Below are 17,765 nucleotides of genomic sequence, written 5' to 3' on the forward strand. Positions count from 1 at the left end.
ATCATAATGCCTATGTAGGGAGGGTCCTTGTGGGAGTGAATATGGAAAAGAGGTTAAGTAGAAAACTGATGACATGTCAAGTTATATTCGATGACCCCAAAAAACAAATGTAATCCTTGGGCAAAAGAATTAGAATGTTAATTGGCCCCGCAAAAACCACGGCAACATCAAATTTGTCTTTGGGAATCAACTAAATATTGCAAATCGTAAGTGAGGTAGTCCATTGGGGATTGTCTCTCATTTAGATAAATATTTGTCATGTGAATGTCTTTGTATGGTTGCCCTTGACTCCACCATCTTAATTTCTACGTCATGTCCAAACACATTTGAATTGAGAATCTATCTAGAAGAGACTAAAGAATGATTTGAAAGTTGATGTATTGGGAAGAGACTTCATCAAATGCCTAACAAATTTAAAAACATTCTTAAAGAAGTATAGTTATTAATCCATCAAACCTCACCCAAATGCTCTTCTTGTTTTGTGCACAAAATAATGACTACAAAAGTTCACATTGTATTATGCTTATAAACTCAACAATTACCTAGAGTTTACTACCTCTAATAACTACTCAAAGCTTTGCCATTGCAATTATCTTTAGAATCGAGTGCTTGTCTCCTAATGGATTGTATTGACATTACTCTCTCCACCCTTATATACGCATGGCCATGCAAGCAAAGCACATGCATGTCACTCACCACTTCCATTACCATAATGTTTGTGTCTTGGCCAACACACATTCCAACTAGTCCTCCCTACAAAATTTGGGCGTAACATGTAACACTCACCACTTCCATTACCATAATGAGTGTGTCCTATGAACATCTCTTGGCCAACACACATTCCCACTAGTCCTCCCTCCCTACACTATTTGGGCGTAACATGTAACACATTAAACTGCTTGAAGCCCTTTTGGCAAGTCTATATACGTATTATACTAGAGAGAGAGAGAGAGAGAGAGAGAGAGAGAGAGCATTGAGAACCTTGCTCTACAATCTATTAATGCTCCATTCATAAACATGTTTGTCAATCAATATATAAATGAGACAAGACAAAGCTTCATTTTACATCCATAAATAGAGGTCTATGAGAAAGCCTCATTTTCATACATAAATGCAAGTCCATTGTGGAACTCTCCAATCACAATGTCATTATTCACAAAGCCCAAAGGAATATTGCTTCAATTCTTTGAAGAGCAGTTTTACAATAGTATAAAATTACATAAGTATCTATGCATATACTACTGTTAATGTTCTTTCATTTGGTGTGTTTCCTCGCATAAGTTGTTTTCTTGAGTGGGAGTGAAACCTTTTTTATAATAGTAGGGTTCAAACCATTTGGGATGCTTGCTCATAAAACTACCATTGTTGATCCGGCTTCATAATGCAAAAGATGAGAAAAACCGAGATTGTAACTAGAACATCTTGAAGGGTAATATGATCACCTTCAATATAGCCCAACCTCTCCATCAAAATTTGGCAAATAATGCCAATTTAGAGTTAACAAGGTGACTATGTATAATGCATTTCACATGTTTTATAGCCTTTCTAATGTTAAGGCAGATCATTCCCATTCTCTTTTGCTTCAGGAATGCACATTTACAACAGTGATCTTACAGCTGCTGCATCTTCTTTCCTTGTTTGAGATCTATGAGAATTTTGTCCAGAATGGATTCTGCTCGAAAGGCTTTCCCGAGTAGTAGAAATATTCCTACCAGTGACTTTAGGGCTACAATATGACCTAGATGACATTATTCCAGACCTCGCTGATTGAGCTGACCTAGCTGTTGACATGGTTGGCATAATGTCAGACCTTGGAGAACTAAATCGGCTCCATTGAGATGTCTTTACATCAGATGTTGAGAGTGGTCTTCGAGACAGTTGTGCAACTGATGCTGAAACTGGCCTTCTTAGAGTGACAATGTTTAAAAGAAAACATAAATTTAGTACAACTTGGTGATTTCAATATTTGAAAATTCCCTTTTAAATTTTTTCAAAACTAAAGGTATAGATACATGCAAAATTAAAGATGCATATTTTTTTAATTTTTTAATAGATAAAACTCAATAAATTTACATGAATGTTCATTACCTTTTCGAATGCTTATTTGTTGCAGGCGTTGCAGAGACCTTGGATATTGTAGAAGAGTTATCAGTTCTGGCAGTGGATGCTCTCATCTCTATCTGAGGTACAGACATAAAGTTAGTTTGGCTTTGTCCTTGAACTTGACCTTCGCCTAGACCTCGAACCATTCTCCTTTTCTTGGATGGAGTCTTCGCCATTGAAGACTGACACCAATCATATCCATGCATGTATGATCCGCTATTAACAACCTTGCCTTCCCCTGTAAATGTTGTTCCTCCAATATTTGTTTCCCATAATTTCTCATCATCAGCTAGAGGCTTAGATGGGTATTCTGGTGCTTCTTTGTAGTCTTGTGGAAGTGAAAGACAAAACCTTGCATTCTGTTGGGTTTGCAAAGTCTTCTCTTCCGGCCAAAATGCCAAACCTAACTCCAAAGGAAACTTACAATCCTTTGCTAGGATTTTTCCACCTACAGGAATCTGGCTATTATATGTAGAGTTCGACGAAACAATCCCATCCACCGGTTTTCTCTGAATATGTACAACATGATTTCCAAGCATTGTGCTTTTGTCTACATTTACTTGACTTTCATTCTCTGCTAAGGGATTCTCCCCACAGCACATACTCAGTTCAGTAGATTTCCTGGTTTCTATGTCCATTCCTGTAGTACATGGTCTAATATCAATGGCCAAAGATTCTGCGTCGAGTTCCTTCTTTGACCTTCTCTCTCTTTCATTATCTTTAGATTTGAGACATCCAATTGTCCAAGGACGATCTATGTGTGGATTTAGGCACAGCGATATAGCACGAGAGTCCAACTTGTTTGGATTATAACGTTTCATATAATCCATGCATGGAGTTGGAGATAATGTCTGTAGGAGCTTTGGGTAATCAACATATCCTGAAATTTAAAACTTACCCTCTCACTTTAATGATTCAAAAGAAGTGGATTCTTAACTAGATCTGCAGCTTGAATATTAATACAAAGATACTTGTGATTGTTTTTCTACACCTGCCCAGGTAGGCTCCCCGTAAAGCTGCCCGCTGCCTTACACACAGTCTGTTCAGCCTCTCTAATAGATGAAAGAATCCCTGAGAGAAATCAAGGGATACAACACTTCTAAGTAAAGGTCATCCTATGCACAATTAAATCTGACTAGAAATAGGAAACATTAGCCTCTATATATCACTATAATGGATGGACTTGGGGGTATTACAAATATTCATTAAACGTGAAATATCATAAGAAACCCATAAAGGCAACTCAACAGTCTGTACACAATATTTGATTTCTCCAAGTTTACACAATCAGTATTCAAAAGTGAAGTGGAACATCACTAAGAGCTGCCTTGTCTCTGACCTCTTGAATGTTAGAAGAGTTTTTTGCTTTGAATGAAATATGTTTTCCTTGAAAATTAGAGTTTGGAACGCCATATCTTGTGAATTTATTTAAGATTATTCAACTCTGGCAAGAATTATGTTGATCCCATTGAAAGTTAAATGAGAAAGTTATATTTATGAATTCATACCATCAATGCCAGTAAAGAAAACAGATGATAAAGACTTGAACTCCAAAGGGTTCAGATCCAATTGAAGCTTTTTTAATGCTAGCTGGACTTCACCAAGAGTTAGTTTACCTAAGAGCATTACCAGCCATGAAAATCACGAATTACTATTAGGATGGAGTACAAATTGAAATATTATTCTAATTCTGAAGGCTAGTTACATAAATAAATTGAAATGCCAAAATTTAATGTCATATTTATAAAACTTGGACGAGATTCCTCCTGTTACAGGTATTTAATTTTAACAAACATTACAGGAACAACACAAATCTTCATATAATTCCGAACACTATAACATCATCATCTGAAACATGTCAAAATATTTGTAAACTCGCCTCTAACTGTTCATGAACAAGGATGTTCAACTTTGTTGTCTCTTAGCAAAAGGTTCTAGATAATTGGTCATCTATTGTATTAAGAGGCACTTCAAAAAAGCAAAGGGTAATCGTATACTTGTAAATCCCATTGCTAGCTAAAAATAGTCCCTATCATAGTGGAACATTTTTGAATGGTAGTTCTAAACATAGAATCCATGTTGAATACTTCAGAGTATTCTAAAACACATTCTAGACATAAAATATGCATTTTTTAACAACTATGATGGCTATGGAGGAACTAGGATTTAGGCATATCTGTGTCTGGTACATTGATTTGTTGTTTGTATGGTGAATGCTATTTGGGTTTTCCCATCTTTGGCCATTCACATCTAGTTTCAGTTTTACAGTGAAGCCCAACTAGGTAGCCATTAGTTATATGAATTTATTTATAATGATTGAATACAAACCACTTCTATCACGATCCATTTTCTTGAAGACATTAGCCAAATCTTTAGCAATACCCTACAACACGACATTGCTGTGAGCTTAACAATCAGAAAATTTAATCATACTCTAGGATCCTTATTATATAGAGAAAACAGATTTTATAAGATGAAACTTCTCTTTAAGAATAGCCTAATACTCATTCTCGTAGACACGTTTTAATATCATGCATGCACAAAATTATGTACCAAAGAGAAGAAGTACACTTTAGTAGCAGCGATGTGGATTACATTTATAAAGAATAAATTTATGCACTGAATTAATGTGTCACATTGCAAAATAAACTTTATTATGCAGTAGACAAATCTAACCTTCAGGGTTTCTAAAGACTGATCACATGATTCCACCTCGTAGATCTTATCATACTCATCAATATCCTGTAAAGAAAACCACCCACATAAATGGGTTGATTAGTGTAGGGATTAAAGATTTAGTGGTAGTTTGATCAGGGCATTTTATCCTTACGCGTTGAAAAGGGTTGTTAGATATAATCTATGATCAACCCCAAGTTGTCAATTTATCCTCCCATGTATTCTTAGAGTGCATATTTTGTGATAGCACCCCAAGTGAAGAGTAGCTATTGTGCAACCCGATCATATGGGTCGATGAGGTGTCAATGTAAGAAACCATAGATGAGTAGGACATAATATATTTAGGAAAGGAAAGTGGGGTAATAGGATGGAGTAAAAGAATATTCTCTCTTGGCAAGTTAAGATATACTTAGTCTTGAAGTATGTGCCATTGACTTTAAGATAAGTACTATCTAACACTAGCTTTTATCTAGGGAGCTCAGTCATATTAAATGACAAGCTAGTTGATAGAAAAGGAATATCCCCACTACTATCAACTGACTTGCACATTTAATGTGATACTGAAACCAAACAGAGAGTATAAATATCCACTCTCTTTCTCTTACATAGTAGCTGTGACTATTATCTGTGTCCAATAACTTTGTAGTCGACTAGTCCAGATCCCATCTACGCTATAAGGTGTGAGCGCATGGGAGGACAACCATTGTGAGCTACTCTCATATGTAATAGAAAGTTTTCTTTTCACATATACATCTCTGTGAGTGTAACTCTATATGCCTATCTAGACAATTCTCAATATTTCTAACAAGGATTGTAGCCCAAATTAAACAATCAGCACAGGAAGCATTAGGAAGTAGGAAACCTCAATGTACTGTGATGGAATGCTTTGATTCTTCTGGACTCGGAACTGTTTAAGACTTTTTGAGTTTGCTCCTTCAATTTTTAAATAAGCTTCAGAATTAGGACTTCTGATCATTCTAATCAGTGGCTTATTAATATCTTGCACCTGTAAGCAAAGATCCCGAACTGTCTTTCCTGCATACATTACAATTAAGGTTATTTATTCACTTTGCCTTTTGTCATTTAAATTTACAGCAGCACCATTATCGACGCATACACAAGAGGCACAAACCAAATCTCCTCCTGTGAGCAGGGCTCCAGCCAGGAAATGAACCTTCTAGAGGCTCGCTTCCAGACACAGTATGAACCTACATAACAAAAAGAGAATTTTCCATTGCCTGGGAATTTAATAAAACATTGAGGTTGTAAACAAGCATCTTACATTTATTTTGACACATTGTCGAGGCCTTGCTCCTGATATGTCATCCACATTTAAACTGCCAACAATTCCGCTGATGTTAGCCAATGTTATACATAAATAATGTTGGCAAGCTTTACATTGAATCCACAGTTTAGGACTTCCATATTCAGTGCATAGACAAGGTATTAGAATCTGACTCATCAACAATGCAAAAGACTGTTAAAATAGAATATTGCTGTGCTCTAACAGTGCAAAACTGTAGCCATATATGTCTCTATTGATGATAGACGACTGCTATGCTCAATTGTTAGTAAAAGTGCAGCCGTATATGTCTATATTGATAATAGAAAACTGCTGTGCTCAACATCTAGGAAATATAGCCGCATCTGTGTCCTTTGATGATGATAGAATTAGAATTAGAATTTTTTATCATCCATAAAGACGTCAATTTTGACCTATGGGACCAAAGTATACATGTGTTCTTGATATGTGTCTCCTTCCTAAGAAAGGGTATTCATACATTGAAGCACAAAGTCTCTATGTGTGAATAAAGCATACACATATGAGCTCAACCTTCTCAGTGGTGTCTTAAGTAAGGCACTTAAGTTATCACTCCCTCTTAGTATGTCAGCATATCTTGAACGAATTGCACTATATGTTGAGCATGTGAAGGGCAAGTGACATTCCTCCTCTACCATGCCTTCATGGCATACTTTGCATGTCTTCAAGTCCGTTGCATTTTGATACCATAATGCAACTTCACTACCTAACGTGTGAGATCGAGTGCGAAGTAGTGTAAGGGCTCTACGAGCATTACTACTCATATTGGTAATGAGATAAGGTTGGATACGATCAATAGGCATTCTTGCTTTATATTGAGTTCATATGAAGATCTGTTGGCCTATATGTGCATAAATTTACATCAGAAGCTATGGTTAGTCATACAAAAATCAACAGCAACATTCCTACAGGAAACGTTCTATTGCAATAACTGGATGATGTTATGATGAGAACTGAATTTATTATTTCCACTAAATGTTAGCAAGAAAAGACCCCCCACAGTAACATTACATCACAATTAGCCAAGTAACCTGACAAATTATGTCAAATGATGGGCATCACTAGCACAACAAAGAACCGGCAGGAACACTTTTAAACACTTAAACCAAATTCAGTAAAAATGAACATGGAGGTTCACATTATCAGCTTCATTCAAAACTTGAATTTGTTGTGGTAATCAAAAGAAAAATATTCGGGGAGGTAATTTTTAGAAAGGGAACATTTGGAACCATAAAATGGCCTATGGCCCATTGCATTTGGTTTAAACTGGTACATCATCCTTTCAGTTTTCCAAACCAGTGCATTGCTACAGACGTACCCCCAATCTTCATCATGAGTAGATTAATAGCAGCTGCTTTGCAACCAAAAACTAACACCAGTTCCTTCTCTTTTCTAAATGATGCATTGCTACAGGTATACCATCACTCTTTTCTGAACTTCCTTTCAAGATGCAAGAAATAGTGAAATAAAGCGAATGTCTGGATTTATCAAATTGAATAAATCTTCCAAAAAACTAGTGTTCAAACAGCCCAAAACCTCCAAAGGCAGTCTTCATACAACCAAAAACGTAATGCCTTCCTCTTCGATTAACTTTCTGGTAAAAACTAAAATTGAATCTCTGTACAATATACAAGGATCGTGTTTCTATGATAGCTGATGGTTTTCCTCAACAAGAAGGGTGAGATTAATGTTTGAAGTATGCATAAACTGATCCAAAGCCCATCACTAATTCTAGGGAATAATGATATTCCTGCCAAAACCCTAGCCAGGCTGCCATCTAATTCAGATCATGGAACATTCCTGAAACATACTTTGATGGTTTGCATTGTAGAACGCATGCTTTAGTGAGGTAATATACCTCGTGGTGATGTAAAACTTTCTTTGCTACTTTAATATTCAAAACTTCTTTCAGGTATGAGAAGAGATAAGTTACTTTTAAAGCTAGTTATTATACCAATGACACTTCAATATAAAGCAGACTAATTAAATTACTTGTCACGCAGAAACTTTGGCTCTTGAGGACGAGGGGTTTTTGAAGTTGGCAACTTGTAAACTGGCTCCAATGGATTCGTTCCTCTGGCTGCATTCCCCAGCTTCATGTTCTTAAGAACAAAAGTTCACCCTTATTGAGAATTGTTTTCATCAACTTTAAACAAATGATCAAATAAGAAAACTCTTCTTTTTCTTTACCAATATTCAAGAAATTTTATGAGTGAAAGATACAGGTAACCTTGACCTTTCCTTTTTTCTTTTATTTTTTGGCACAAAAAACAGGGCTTCTATTAACTATAGATGAAGTTCCTCAAAATTGCCGTATGGCCTAATTCTGAAGCAAGGACAAGCTTACTGAAAACACATATATGAGAAAGTGCTCATCATAAAAGGCTATAAAAAGATTTAACAAACTAACCAAAAACATATGCAATTAAAAAGCCTGCCAGACTAAACTTCGAAATGGTGTTCAAATGTGCTATGAATTTCATGTGACCATGAGACAGAGATCATATAACTAAACCTCATACAATTAATATGTAGAAGGGCCACGATGTCGCAAAGTAAAAAAATGTCTTATTGCTAGTATTGTATGCTTGGATATGCCTCTGATATATGCAAGTGAAGTCCAAGAATGGGCAACAGAAGCTGCATTGGAAAACAGAAGTTTTCATAGAGCATATTGAATTGCATATCTGAGTTTACCCACATAGATAACACACTCTTCCTGCTGTCTAGGAAACTGGCTTGAATTCAACATTTGATGCATGCTTTATAAGAGACTAAAAGGTGTTGTATATAAATATGCCCATTCTCAGATTTGTTTTCAAACTTGTATCTATTGAATTCATTTGAAGCTTTTTCTTCATTACTCTTAATAATTGAACAGTTTTATTTTGGTTAAAGGAATTTTTAAAATCTAGTACAAGAATGAAAGCAGAATATTGCATAGATACCTTAGGGTTAGGGCGAGCACCTTTAATATCATCCACTGTCAAGTTATTGAATGACCGATTTACATGTACTGAAGAGTCAAGTAAAAAAATATAATTATTGAATTTGTCTCTACCTTCATTTTTCATAATCTTCACAAGGAGGTTGGTAGGTTACCAGGAATCCATTTTCGAGGCTTCGCAATATCATCCCAGGACTTTGTAAGGCTAGCTACCTTCACAACAATCAATTTAAGGAATATGGGAATTAAGCTCTTAGAATAATTATTTCTTTGGAGAAAATTATTTCAAATTTACTTCGTAAACACCACGGTTTAGGAATCTATAAAGTGACGCTGGTTGTGCTAGTGCAATCCCTGAAATACAGAGAGGACTGTAAGTTAATAGATGCTATTGATACGTAGTAAATTGTCTGAGTTGTTTAAAAGAAGCATGTACCTTCCGTTGTAAGAGAACATGGTTCGATAGTCTGTCTTCCTTTCTCAAACCTGTAACACAATAATATATGCATGCCATACTTCAGATAATCATCTTTTTAAGACTCCCACCAAACTTTTCGCTTCTCATGCAAACAGATGGAAACTTGTTGGTATATCCTATGAGGATCACTTGCTCCTTCTAGGCTCTAGCAGCTAGAATTATGCATCAGAAATGACTGCATTCGCCCCCTCAATAATTCATCAATATAATTTCATGAAGCAGAAGAAATTATGTTAAGCAGACATCATGGGATGGAATGACGAATCATAACTGTTCACAGCATGACTTACAAGAGATTGCCCTCCCTTTTGCAATCAAAGTTTCTTGTTAGCTATTTACACCACACAAAAAAGTAAATTCAACTGAATTAGTCAGAGAAGTACTTTTTAGAAATTTCGTCTGGTTTCAGGGTATCAAGTGCCATGGAACGCCAATGTCGCGTCCCTTTAAAATCTCCAAGTTCATTCTGAGGTGATGGTGGTGACAATTCCATTTCTTCTTTTTCACATATGGGGAAGCACATGACTGAGAGAATCCTGGAAAGAAAAAAAATTTGAGATTAAACATGAAAATCTCATTAATATACATGTCTGTTTGTATTTAAGTTTCATAATTTGGTTTTGCAAATGCACACATATTTAAGTTGTATAGTTTTATTACATTTCATTAGTAAATGTTGTAGGCAAAGAATTTCTTAGACTTTCAGCTCCACAAAATAAATAAAAATTAATGTTATATATAGATTGAAATTCCCTAAATTTATGACAATTACAGAAAGGAATGAGAATAGATCTAACAAAGAACATGGACCAATTACAGGTTTTGAAAGAACAACGTACGCCATACTAGATTAAAAAGATTTGCCTTCTTTTAAGCCTGAGAATACAATTAAATTACAAGCAGGAATCCTCAACAGGCTAAGACCACTGATGATCAATTCATGTTCTTTCAAAGCCTGTGAATTGATCCATCTTCTTTGTTAGATCAATTTTACATATATACTAATTCATCTTGCACATGAATCTTCATCATGGGTACAACCTGAACATCGATATGTAAGAGAAAATGAAGGCTGAAATAGACTCTTCTGAGTATACAAAGAAATTAAGGTGAAGCCTTGACAAACTGATAAACTAGGAGCAAATCTATCCAGCCATTGAATAAAACTGAACTTCTCAAAGCACAATATCGCATTCATGGGCTATCACATGCAAGAATAGGTGCCTTTTCAGGCATCCGAAACTCACTGCACAAGCAGGCTAACTAAAATTTGAGACTTTACCATCAAACTTGTCCAAATTACATAGTTTATCCCGGCCTTTTTGGCTCATGTGCCCAAGCCTTTTATGCCATAATTCCATATGTGAATGGATTTAAGCCAAAGCAATAAACTTGCCCATCAAAGATTTACCATGCAAGCAATATAGAGTCCCTTTCTTTGTACCTTTAACAATTACCCTATTGTACCATCCATGACAATTTCTCAAAGAGGGTACTATATCCATGCAAATCCATTTGTCCAACAGACAATAAGCTTTTCAATAGGAGTAACATGGAATGATACACCTGAATCAACAATCCATGTTTGTGACAAAGCATCATTCAAAGTAAGCAAGGCATCAATTAGATCGCTCTTTGTAATCTCCATATCCTGTGCATGAATAAAAACTGAAGCACCATTAACTTCAGCATGATCTGCTGCCATGTTAGCACAATGAATATCTTCTGGATCTAATATCTCCTCAATGATGACACTGGAGGCCACGTTGGCCTTCTCTCTATCCTTGTCCTTAAAGTTGTAATGTGGTTCATTCTCCTTGTTCTTTTTCTTCTCGTCACTTTTGTTCTTCTTTCTTTCTAATTCATCTTTGTCGTAGCTGCAATTAGGCTTCTTATGACCTTTCCTACCACATTGATAACAAGTCATTTCAGTCTTGCCTTTGCTTTTGCTCCCATTCCTCTGTACATTGTCACTTTTCTTTTCTGTTCTTCCTCTAGCTACATTGGCTGAACCACTTCCCTCTCCTCATTCAATCTAGAACCCCTTACACCATCAGACGTAAAATTAGGGTTATTTGCCAATGTTTCCGACGAATTAGGTAATGTCATCAACAAGAAGATGGCCTTCAGCTTATCATCAAAGAGAGGTAATCTAGAGTCTTGCAATTGTGAGAGAGTACCTGTAAAGGCAGACCTCAAAAGTAGTTGTGAGGCCCTTCAAATCCACTAAAATATCATCTGATATAACCACCTCGATGTAGGTGATGGCCTTCTTATTTAGTTTCATCCATGCCACATCTGTCATATCTTCAGGCTTGATTTCAAGAAGTGTCCCTTCGCAATCTTTAAGAAAGAGAATGCCTAACATTCTCTCTTTCCATGAACCAAACTACTACCTTCAAATCTCTTGATCTCAAACTAGCTTTTGAGATCAGATGAGGTAGTAGTCATGTTTGCACTTAACAGTTTAAAAAAATTCACCAAAAAAAGAAAAATCGCCTGGTGTTCTATGCACAATCACCTGATGAGACATAAATTCGTCATGATGAAACTCTCACTCTAATACCAGTTGAAAGAGAGATGATGTGATGGCATGGTTAGATCCAAAACACTAAGGGAGTGGGCTGCTGTGTGAGGAGAGAGAAAGTAGAGAAAACTGGGGAGAAAATGGAGAGAAAACCCTAGCCTGCAAACTCCCTTTCTCATTATGAGAGGTTTGGAACAAATTATTATTCATAAGTAACTTTTAGGTCATTTTGGCATGCTTACACATGGCCAATGACCAAAAGTTATAAAAATAATGTAAATGCCTATGACCCCTCAAATTGAGGCCAAAGATATAGTAAACGACATGGAAAGGTCAAAATATAATAAAACGGGAGAGTCCTTGGGGCCTTTATCCCCAACAGGACATTTAAAACGCTTCTCTATGATCCACGTTGCCAAAGATCGACTCACTTATGAATATGCAGCTTTAGCCATCACAAAATGACAATGCCATGAAGCACACTTCCAAGAACCCCATACAAAAGTATGGTTATCTGACACCATGGTCACCACTGTCCTCATGTCCGGTGCATCCACATGGGTTCCAAGCTCCCTGTGTTTTCCGTAGCAAAGCTTCCACCCCACACAAGATCGTCCATGCTGAATTGGCAGCACTCTCCATGATGGTAGAAGCATTGTTCCAAACTGAACCTCATCAATTGGATTCGAACCATGTCATTGTTGATACGTTGTGGTAGTGATATGTATGGACACTTAGGTTGCTAGGGTCTTTTTCCCTCACTATGAGATTTTTTACCCTGGCCTACATATATTATTTTTACTTCTCTGCTTTGCTGTGCACAAGGCTTCGCCGCACAGAATCTGTGACCTAACAGTCACTTCAAAGAGCTACAAGCAAAAGTGTTTGAAGCATCAAAAGCAACCACAACAAAAGAACACACAGAAAGATCATGGTACTCAATGGTGATGAAGTGGGTCCAAAAGAATGGCCTCGACATCAAGAATTTTCTGTTGGAGGGTGGCAGCTCCAGACCTGCACTTTCTTTCATCTTTATTATCTCTGTACTACATTCTCTCTTCCTAGATTCTTCTCTCTCTAGAATCTGCAACTCTTTAAATGCCTTCTCTCTCTAGAATCTGCAATGCTTTAAATGCCTTTTGTCTCTTCCACTTTTTCCAAGATATTCCCTTTTTATTCCTAGTTTATTGTACCTGTTTGGTAGTACAAGAGTCTCTTAACTACCAAACAACCATTCCCAATTTTGTATAAATAGGCTTATACCAGCCTCTTTTGTAAGAAGATTATTTTCTGCTGCTACTTAGAAACAAGCACAACTCTTTGGCTGTGTCTCTACTCTTTGCAACCATTTTTTCTACTGCTGTCTAACAGCCTTCTCACAGCTTGGCTATGTCTATTTTGTTCTAACTCTTCCGCTGCTGCTATTAACAGCTTTTCTCACATTTTCCACCATTTTGATATCATGCACGTCCCCCAAATGATGAAAGGAATAAGGTATTACATCATGACCTATGGCAGCTCTATATCCAAAAGACTTGGCCTACACCAAGGGAGCCAGTTCCCCAAAGACTGCCTACTACAAAGTTACAAACATCATTTCATGAACTGTTTGGAGGATGGATTCATACAGAGACTGACACACATGGATGTTTAAATGCCCCATAGAGCTTGCAATGCAATAGGCCAACTCAAGGTTTCCTCTCACAAACTAGAGTTCATGGCAAGACAAGCACTTCACATTCCTAGCGCTAAAAGATTCTGCAAATTATGTGAAGGAGAGATCGAATCCAAAAGAAATTCTGCATAGGTGCTCAACTTTCAACCACATCAGAAAAAAGTATACTACCCTCTACATGGGGTCCACCATTATTTGAGAAATGATTGAGAAGTCTAGTTTGGTTCATAGTTTGGTCAAATGTTGCTCGAGCTTCAAACACATAGGGAATCAACCCTTCCATTAGAATGCAAGATGCAATGCCAATTGCAATTCAGGGATTTCTTCCATAGCTCTTTATGTCCACTAATGACCTGCCAAGGAGTCACCATAGCGCGAGCGAAAGAACGCAGACAACAACACAGATGGCAAGTAACAGGATACAAGGCACATGGGCAATAATATCACCAAATTATGGAGATAATTGCTCTCCATATCTGATTTGCACGACATCTGCAGGCACTAGTTAAACTTCATCATAGCGTCATTTTACCACACCAACCAATCTTGGATATGAAATTCAGTCACCATTACTCTCATGAATAGTAGTTTTGCATTTCATGCTTATTAACCATCTCAAAAATCATTTGACCACATACATGGATCTTTAGGAAACGTAGAGCATTTATTTGTGTTTTAGTATGGATGATATGAATCCACCCATATTTGTAACAATGATTTGTCTCATAGCCTGATTGCAGCCTCTAGTAGAGGCTAATCTCTCTGTCTCTCTGTCTCTCTCTCATAGGTCATATTTGACCTCCGAAGACGATAACATAATCTATCTATCTATCTATCTATCTATCTATCTATCTATCTATCTCTCTCTCATCCCATAAATAGCACTTATGCAAGGCATGCTTGTAAAATCATCGCACGAATTATTAGCAATTGTAAAGCCACCTCATGCATTAAGATCACTACCATTGATATTTAGGATACGTGAAGTCTCCGATATGTGTAATCATGATATCTCCACATAGACATTGGATGATATCAGCCCATAGTAAACACTAATAAATCTCTCTCTCTCTCTCTCTCTCTCTCTCTCTCTCTCTCTCTCTCACGCACACACACGCACACGCACACAAAGAAAACAAATGCTAAATAGTTTTGTATGATTAATACCTGTGACGGCAATATTCTCGAGTCTAGCAGGTCACAGGTGTGGCTAATATTCCCAAAAAAGTTTTCCTCCATGAATGGACCTATACAGCGAGAAGAAGAAGAAGAAGAATAGAGAACGGCGCAGCAATTGAATGGCTTCACTCCTCTTCTGCATCAACAAACAACTGCGACGGTGGAGAGATATGGTGGTGTGGACGATGGAATGTAATGAAATGAAAGGAAATGGGATCCATTTCGGTGGGCGTCGTCTGCGGTCGTCTGACTGACGGGATTCTGCGACAGAGAATCGGAGGGGTAGCAGCGCGCAGACATTCCTCGTTAGTTTTCTTCTTCTTCTTTCTTCTTCTTCTTCTTCTTCTTCTAATTTACAAAAATAGCCCCAAAGCCCCCCTTATGGAGACACCCGAAGATTCATATTCATCTAAAGATTCCACATTCTATATAAAAGATTCATATTCATCTAAAGATTCTACATTCTGTATGTATGTATGTATGTATGTATGTATGTATGCATGCATGCAACAATTGCTAAGATGCATTTATCTTCTTCTTCTTCTTCTTTGACGGGGCACCCTCAAAAGCGATCGAGAGCTTTGTAATTCGTTACAAAGTGAATCGCTCGTTTCGTCTCGAGAGCTGCATTTGGCATGGTACAGAGAAGCCGAGGTCTCAATTCAGCCGTTTTATTTCGATCAGGGGTGGGGTTGTTGATTTTGGGAAATATGGTTGATAACGAATCTCAAAGGTTAACAGAATTTTTGAAGATGCCAAACAATTGGCATGGTAAAGAGAAGCCGAGATCTCAATCCAATCGTTTTATTTCGATCGAGGGTGGGGTTGTCGATTTTGGGAAATATGGTTGATAACGAATCTCAAAGGTTATCAGAATGTTTGAAGGTGCCAAACAATGGTTATGTATTCCCTCAAATTGCGGATTTTGTTGGGAAGAAAGTACAAGATATACCATTGGTGTATAGATCTTTGCCAATGAAAACAAATGTTGCGCCTTGGGTGGATTGTCAATTATAGGATGGTACACCTCGCTTGTTATAGGTCACTACAAATATATTGTATCATCATGTAATGACATCATTATCTTGGCTATCTCCTAAAGTTGAAATAGTGTGGACTATATGTAAGTCAAATGCAAGGTGGAACCAATATCACAACGTGGTTGGCATTCCCATTTGCCATTTCGTACAAAGGTATTCATATGGAGACTCACGATTGGTAGGCTCCCATTAGGTTCAATCTTAAAAGGTACAAGCATTAAGGTTAGGTACATGCTTCTTTTGCACCATCCTATTGGATGATAGTACACATAGGTTCATTAAATGTCCTATAGCACATATCATTTGGAAGTACTCATTGGACATTTGGCAAGTTTCAACCCATTGTTATTTGAGGCATCAATAATGGGTTTGTTCTCAGTATGTTCAAAATGGTCTAAATGATGAGGTGGAAACATTGTTCCAAATTTTACGATATTGGGGATTGCAACACAATTGAAATAGGCATAATGCTTCTATGTTTGATAGTAGACATGGGCGAAAGCCTATATGAAAAAGTTGAAAGGCATTCTTATGTGGAATTTCTGGATGTTAGAGCATGTGGGGATCATTTCCTCAAGTTCTCTATTGGTTTTACAGGATGTTCCTCCCCCTACATATGTAGGTAGAGGAGACTAAGAAGTTGTAACAAGTGAAGAGAAAAGAGAAGAAAGAAAGAAAGTGAAGAGAAGGAGGAGAGAGAGAGAGAGGAAGAAGAGAGGAGAAACTTGATAGGAGGAGTGCAACTGAGTGTTTTGTTCATATCTTTTGTTTTTTTTATTAGAATCATGCATGCAAATAATAATTGGAAAGCTCTTTCAAAGACCTTTCCAACGAGATGTAGCACGTTGTATATAGATTTCCGAGCGTGAAGCAGTGCTCAAATTACTGTCGTGGGTTTTGGGGGTTGCCGATCGAGATGGAGTTCATCCTCTCTTGGGGGCTTCCTACGAAGATTGACCCGATTCTATGGTGGTCTACACTCGATGGCTATGACAAACAATATAAATCCTAGTATGTCTTTATTACTGCCTACTTTCGATACAGGTACTAACAGGAACTGCACGCTCCCTATGCGCAACGCTCGGCCACAACCGAGCTTAAAATCATACACAGAAAACGGGAAATGAAAGCACGACACAATGGAGAGAGGAGTACACAGGATGTTAGCGTGGAAAAACCCAAACTAGGGAAAAAACCACGGCAGCCCACAGACTGCAAACTATAACTATATCAGAATGTACAATAGTGAGCTCACAGAGGCAATGACCTCGTGCTCACGATCTTCGCCACAGGCGGCGGTTACAACAGAGGCAGCGACCTCTTCCTCTCTCTCTCTCTCTCTCTATACATTGTTACACGCTCTCAAGTCTTGCACCAACAAGAATGACAACAACACTATGTTCTCTGTTTGCCCTAAGTCATATTTATACTAATATGACTTTTCGGCTATTTACAAATATAGCCCCGATGGACTCTCAGAAACATATTTACAAATATGTCCCTTCATCTTGTGATCACTCTTCATCGGGCCTACATCATCCGGCGCTTGCCAAGCACTCATCATCTGGTTCTCACCGGGTCATCCGTAGTCGGGTCTCTTCATCCGGTTTCGGCCTCGGCCGAGATTCTCATCAGCATTGTTCTTCTCACTTCCCATCCGAAGGGACCTGTTTCCTAACAGGTACGTCAATGTCAATGGATATACAAGGGATGTCAAAATCAATGGTTCCATAGATTACTGATAAAGATGTAAGCTGTTAGGAAACAGGTCCCTCCAGATGTGAAGTGAAAAGAACAGTGATGATGAGCAAACTCGGCC

General features: G+C 37.5%; 1 protein-coding gene across 6 annotated transcripts; it reads right to left on the reverse strand.

Annotated features, from left to right (window-relative positions):
• Window positions 1-1,393: 1,393 nt before the first annotated feature.
• On the reverse strand, window positions 1,394-15,150 carry LOC147853327 (uncharacterized). Of its 6 annotated transcripts, none has more exons than XM_087333149.1 (15): window positions 14,895-15,146; window positions 9,909-10,061; window positions 9,484-9,533; window positions 9,343-9,401; window positions 9,203-9,260; window positions 9,049-9,116; window positions 8,093-8,202; window positions 6,062-6,116; window positions 5,912-5,987; window positions 5,642-5,814; window positions 4,780-4,845; window positions 4,432-4,486; window positions 3,612-3,719; window positions 2,089-2,983; window positions 1,394-1,903 (listed from the first exon to the last, which is right to left on the reverse strand). In XM_087333149.1, exons 2-15 carry the CDS (start codon window positions 10,046-10,048, stop codon window positions 1,597-1,599), a joined length of 2,220 nt encoding a protein of 739 aa, XP_087189275.1. In that variant the 5' UTR covers window positions 10,049-10,061; window positions 14,895-15,146; the 3' UTR covers window positions 1,394-1,596. The 6 variants fall into 6 exon arrangements, with proteins under 6 accessions (XP_087189275.1, XP_087189274.1, XP_087189276.1 ...); XM_087333148.1 differs by having other exon boundaries at window positions 1,394-1,906; XM_087333154.1 differs by lacking the exon at window positions 1,394-1,903 and adding an exon at window positions 3,095-3,174 and having other exon boundaries at window positions 2,776-2,983; window positions 14,895-15,150.
• Between the last annotated feature and the right edge of the window lie 2,615 nt (window positions 15,151-17,765).

This window comes from Azolla caroliniana, unplaced genomic scaffold (genome assembly GCF_043228905.1).
Source record: "Azolla caroliniana isolate FFs.n. ecotype wild unplaced genomic scaffold, voAzoCaro1.0.p SCAF_17, whole genome shotgun sequence".
In the NCBI taxonomy this organism is placed as follows: Eukaryota; Viridiplantae; Streptophyta; class Polypodiopsida; order Salviniales; family Salviniaceae; genus Azolla; species Azolla caroliniana.

Excerpts from the sequence above, each read along its gene's own strand:
- LOC147853327 (XM_087333148.1), bottom strand. The coding sequence starts at position 10,048 with ATGTGCTTCCCCATATGTGAAAAAGAAGAAATGGAATTGTCACCACCA. Across the intron at positions 9,261-9,342 it reads TAAACCGTGGTGTTTACGAA|GTAGCTAGCCTTACAAAGTC; the intron begins GTAAATTTGAAA and ends ATTGTTGTGAAG. Across the intron at positions 6,117-8,092 it reads CCAAAGTTTCTGCGTGACAA|TTTAAATGTGGATGACATAT; the intron begins GTAATTTAATTA and ends AATTGTTGGCAG.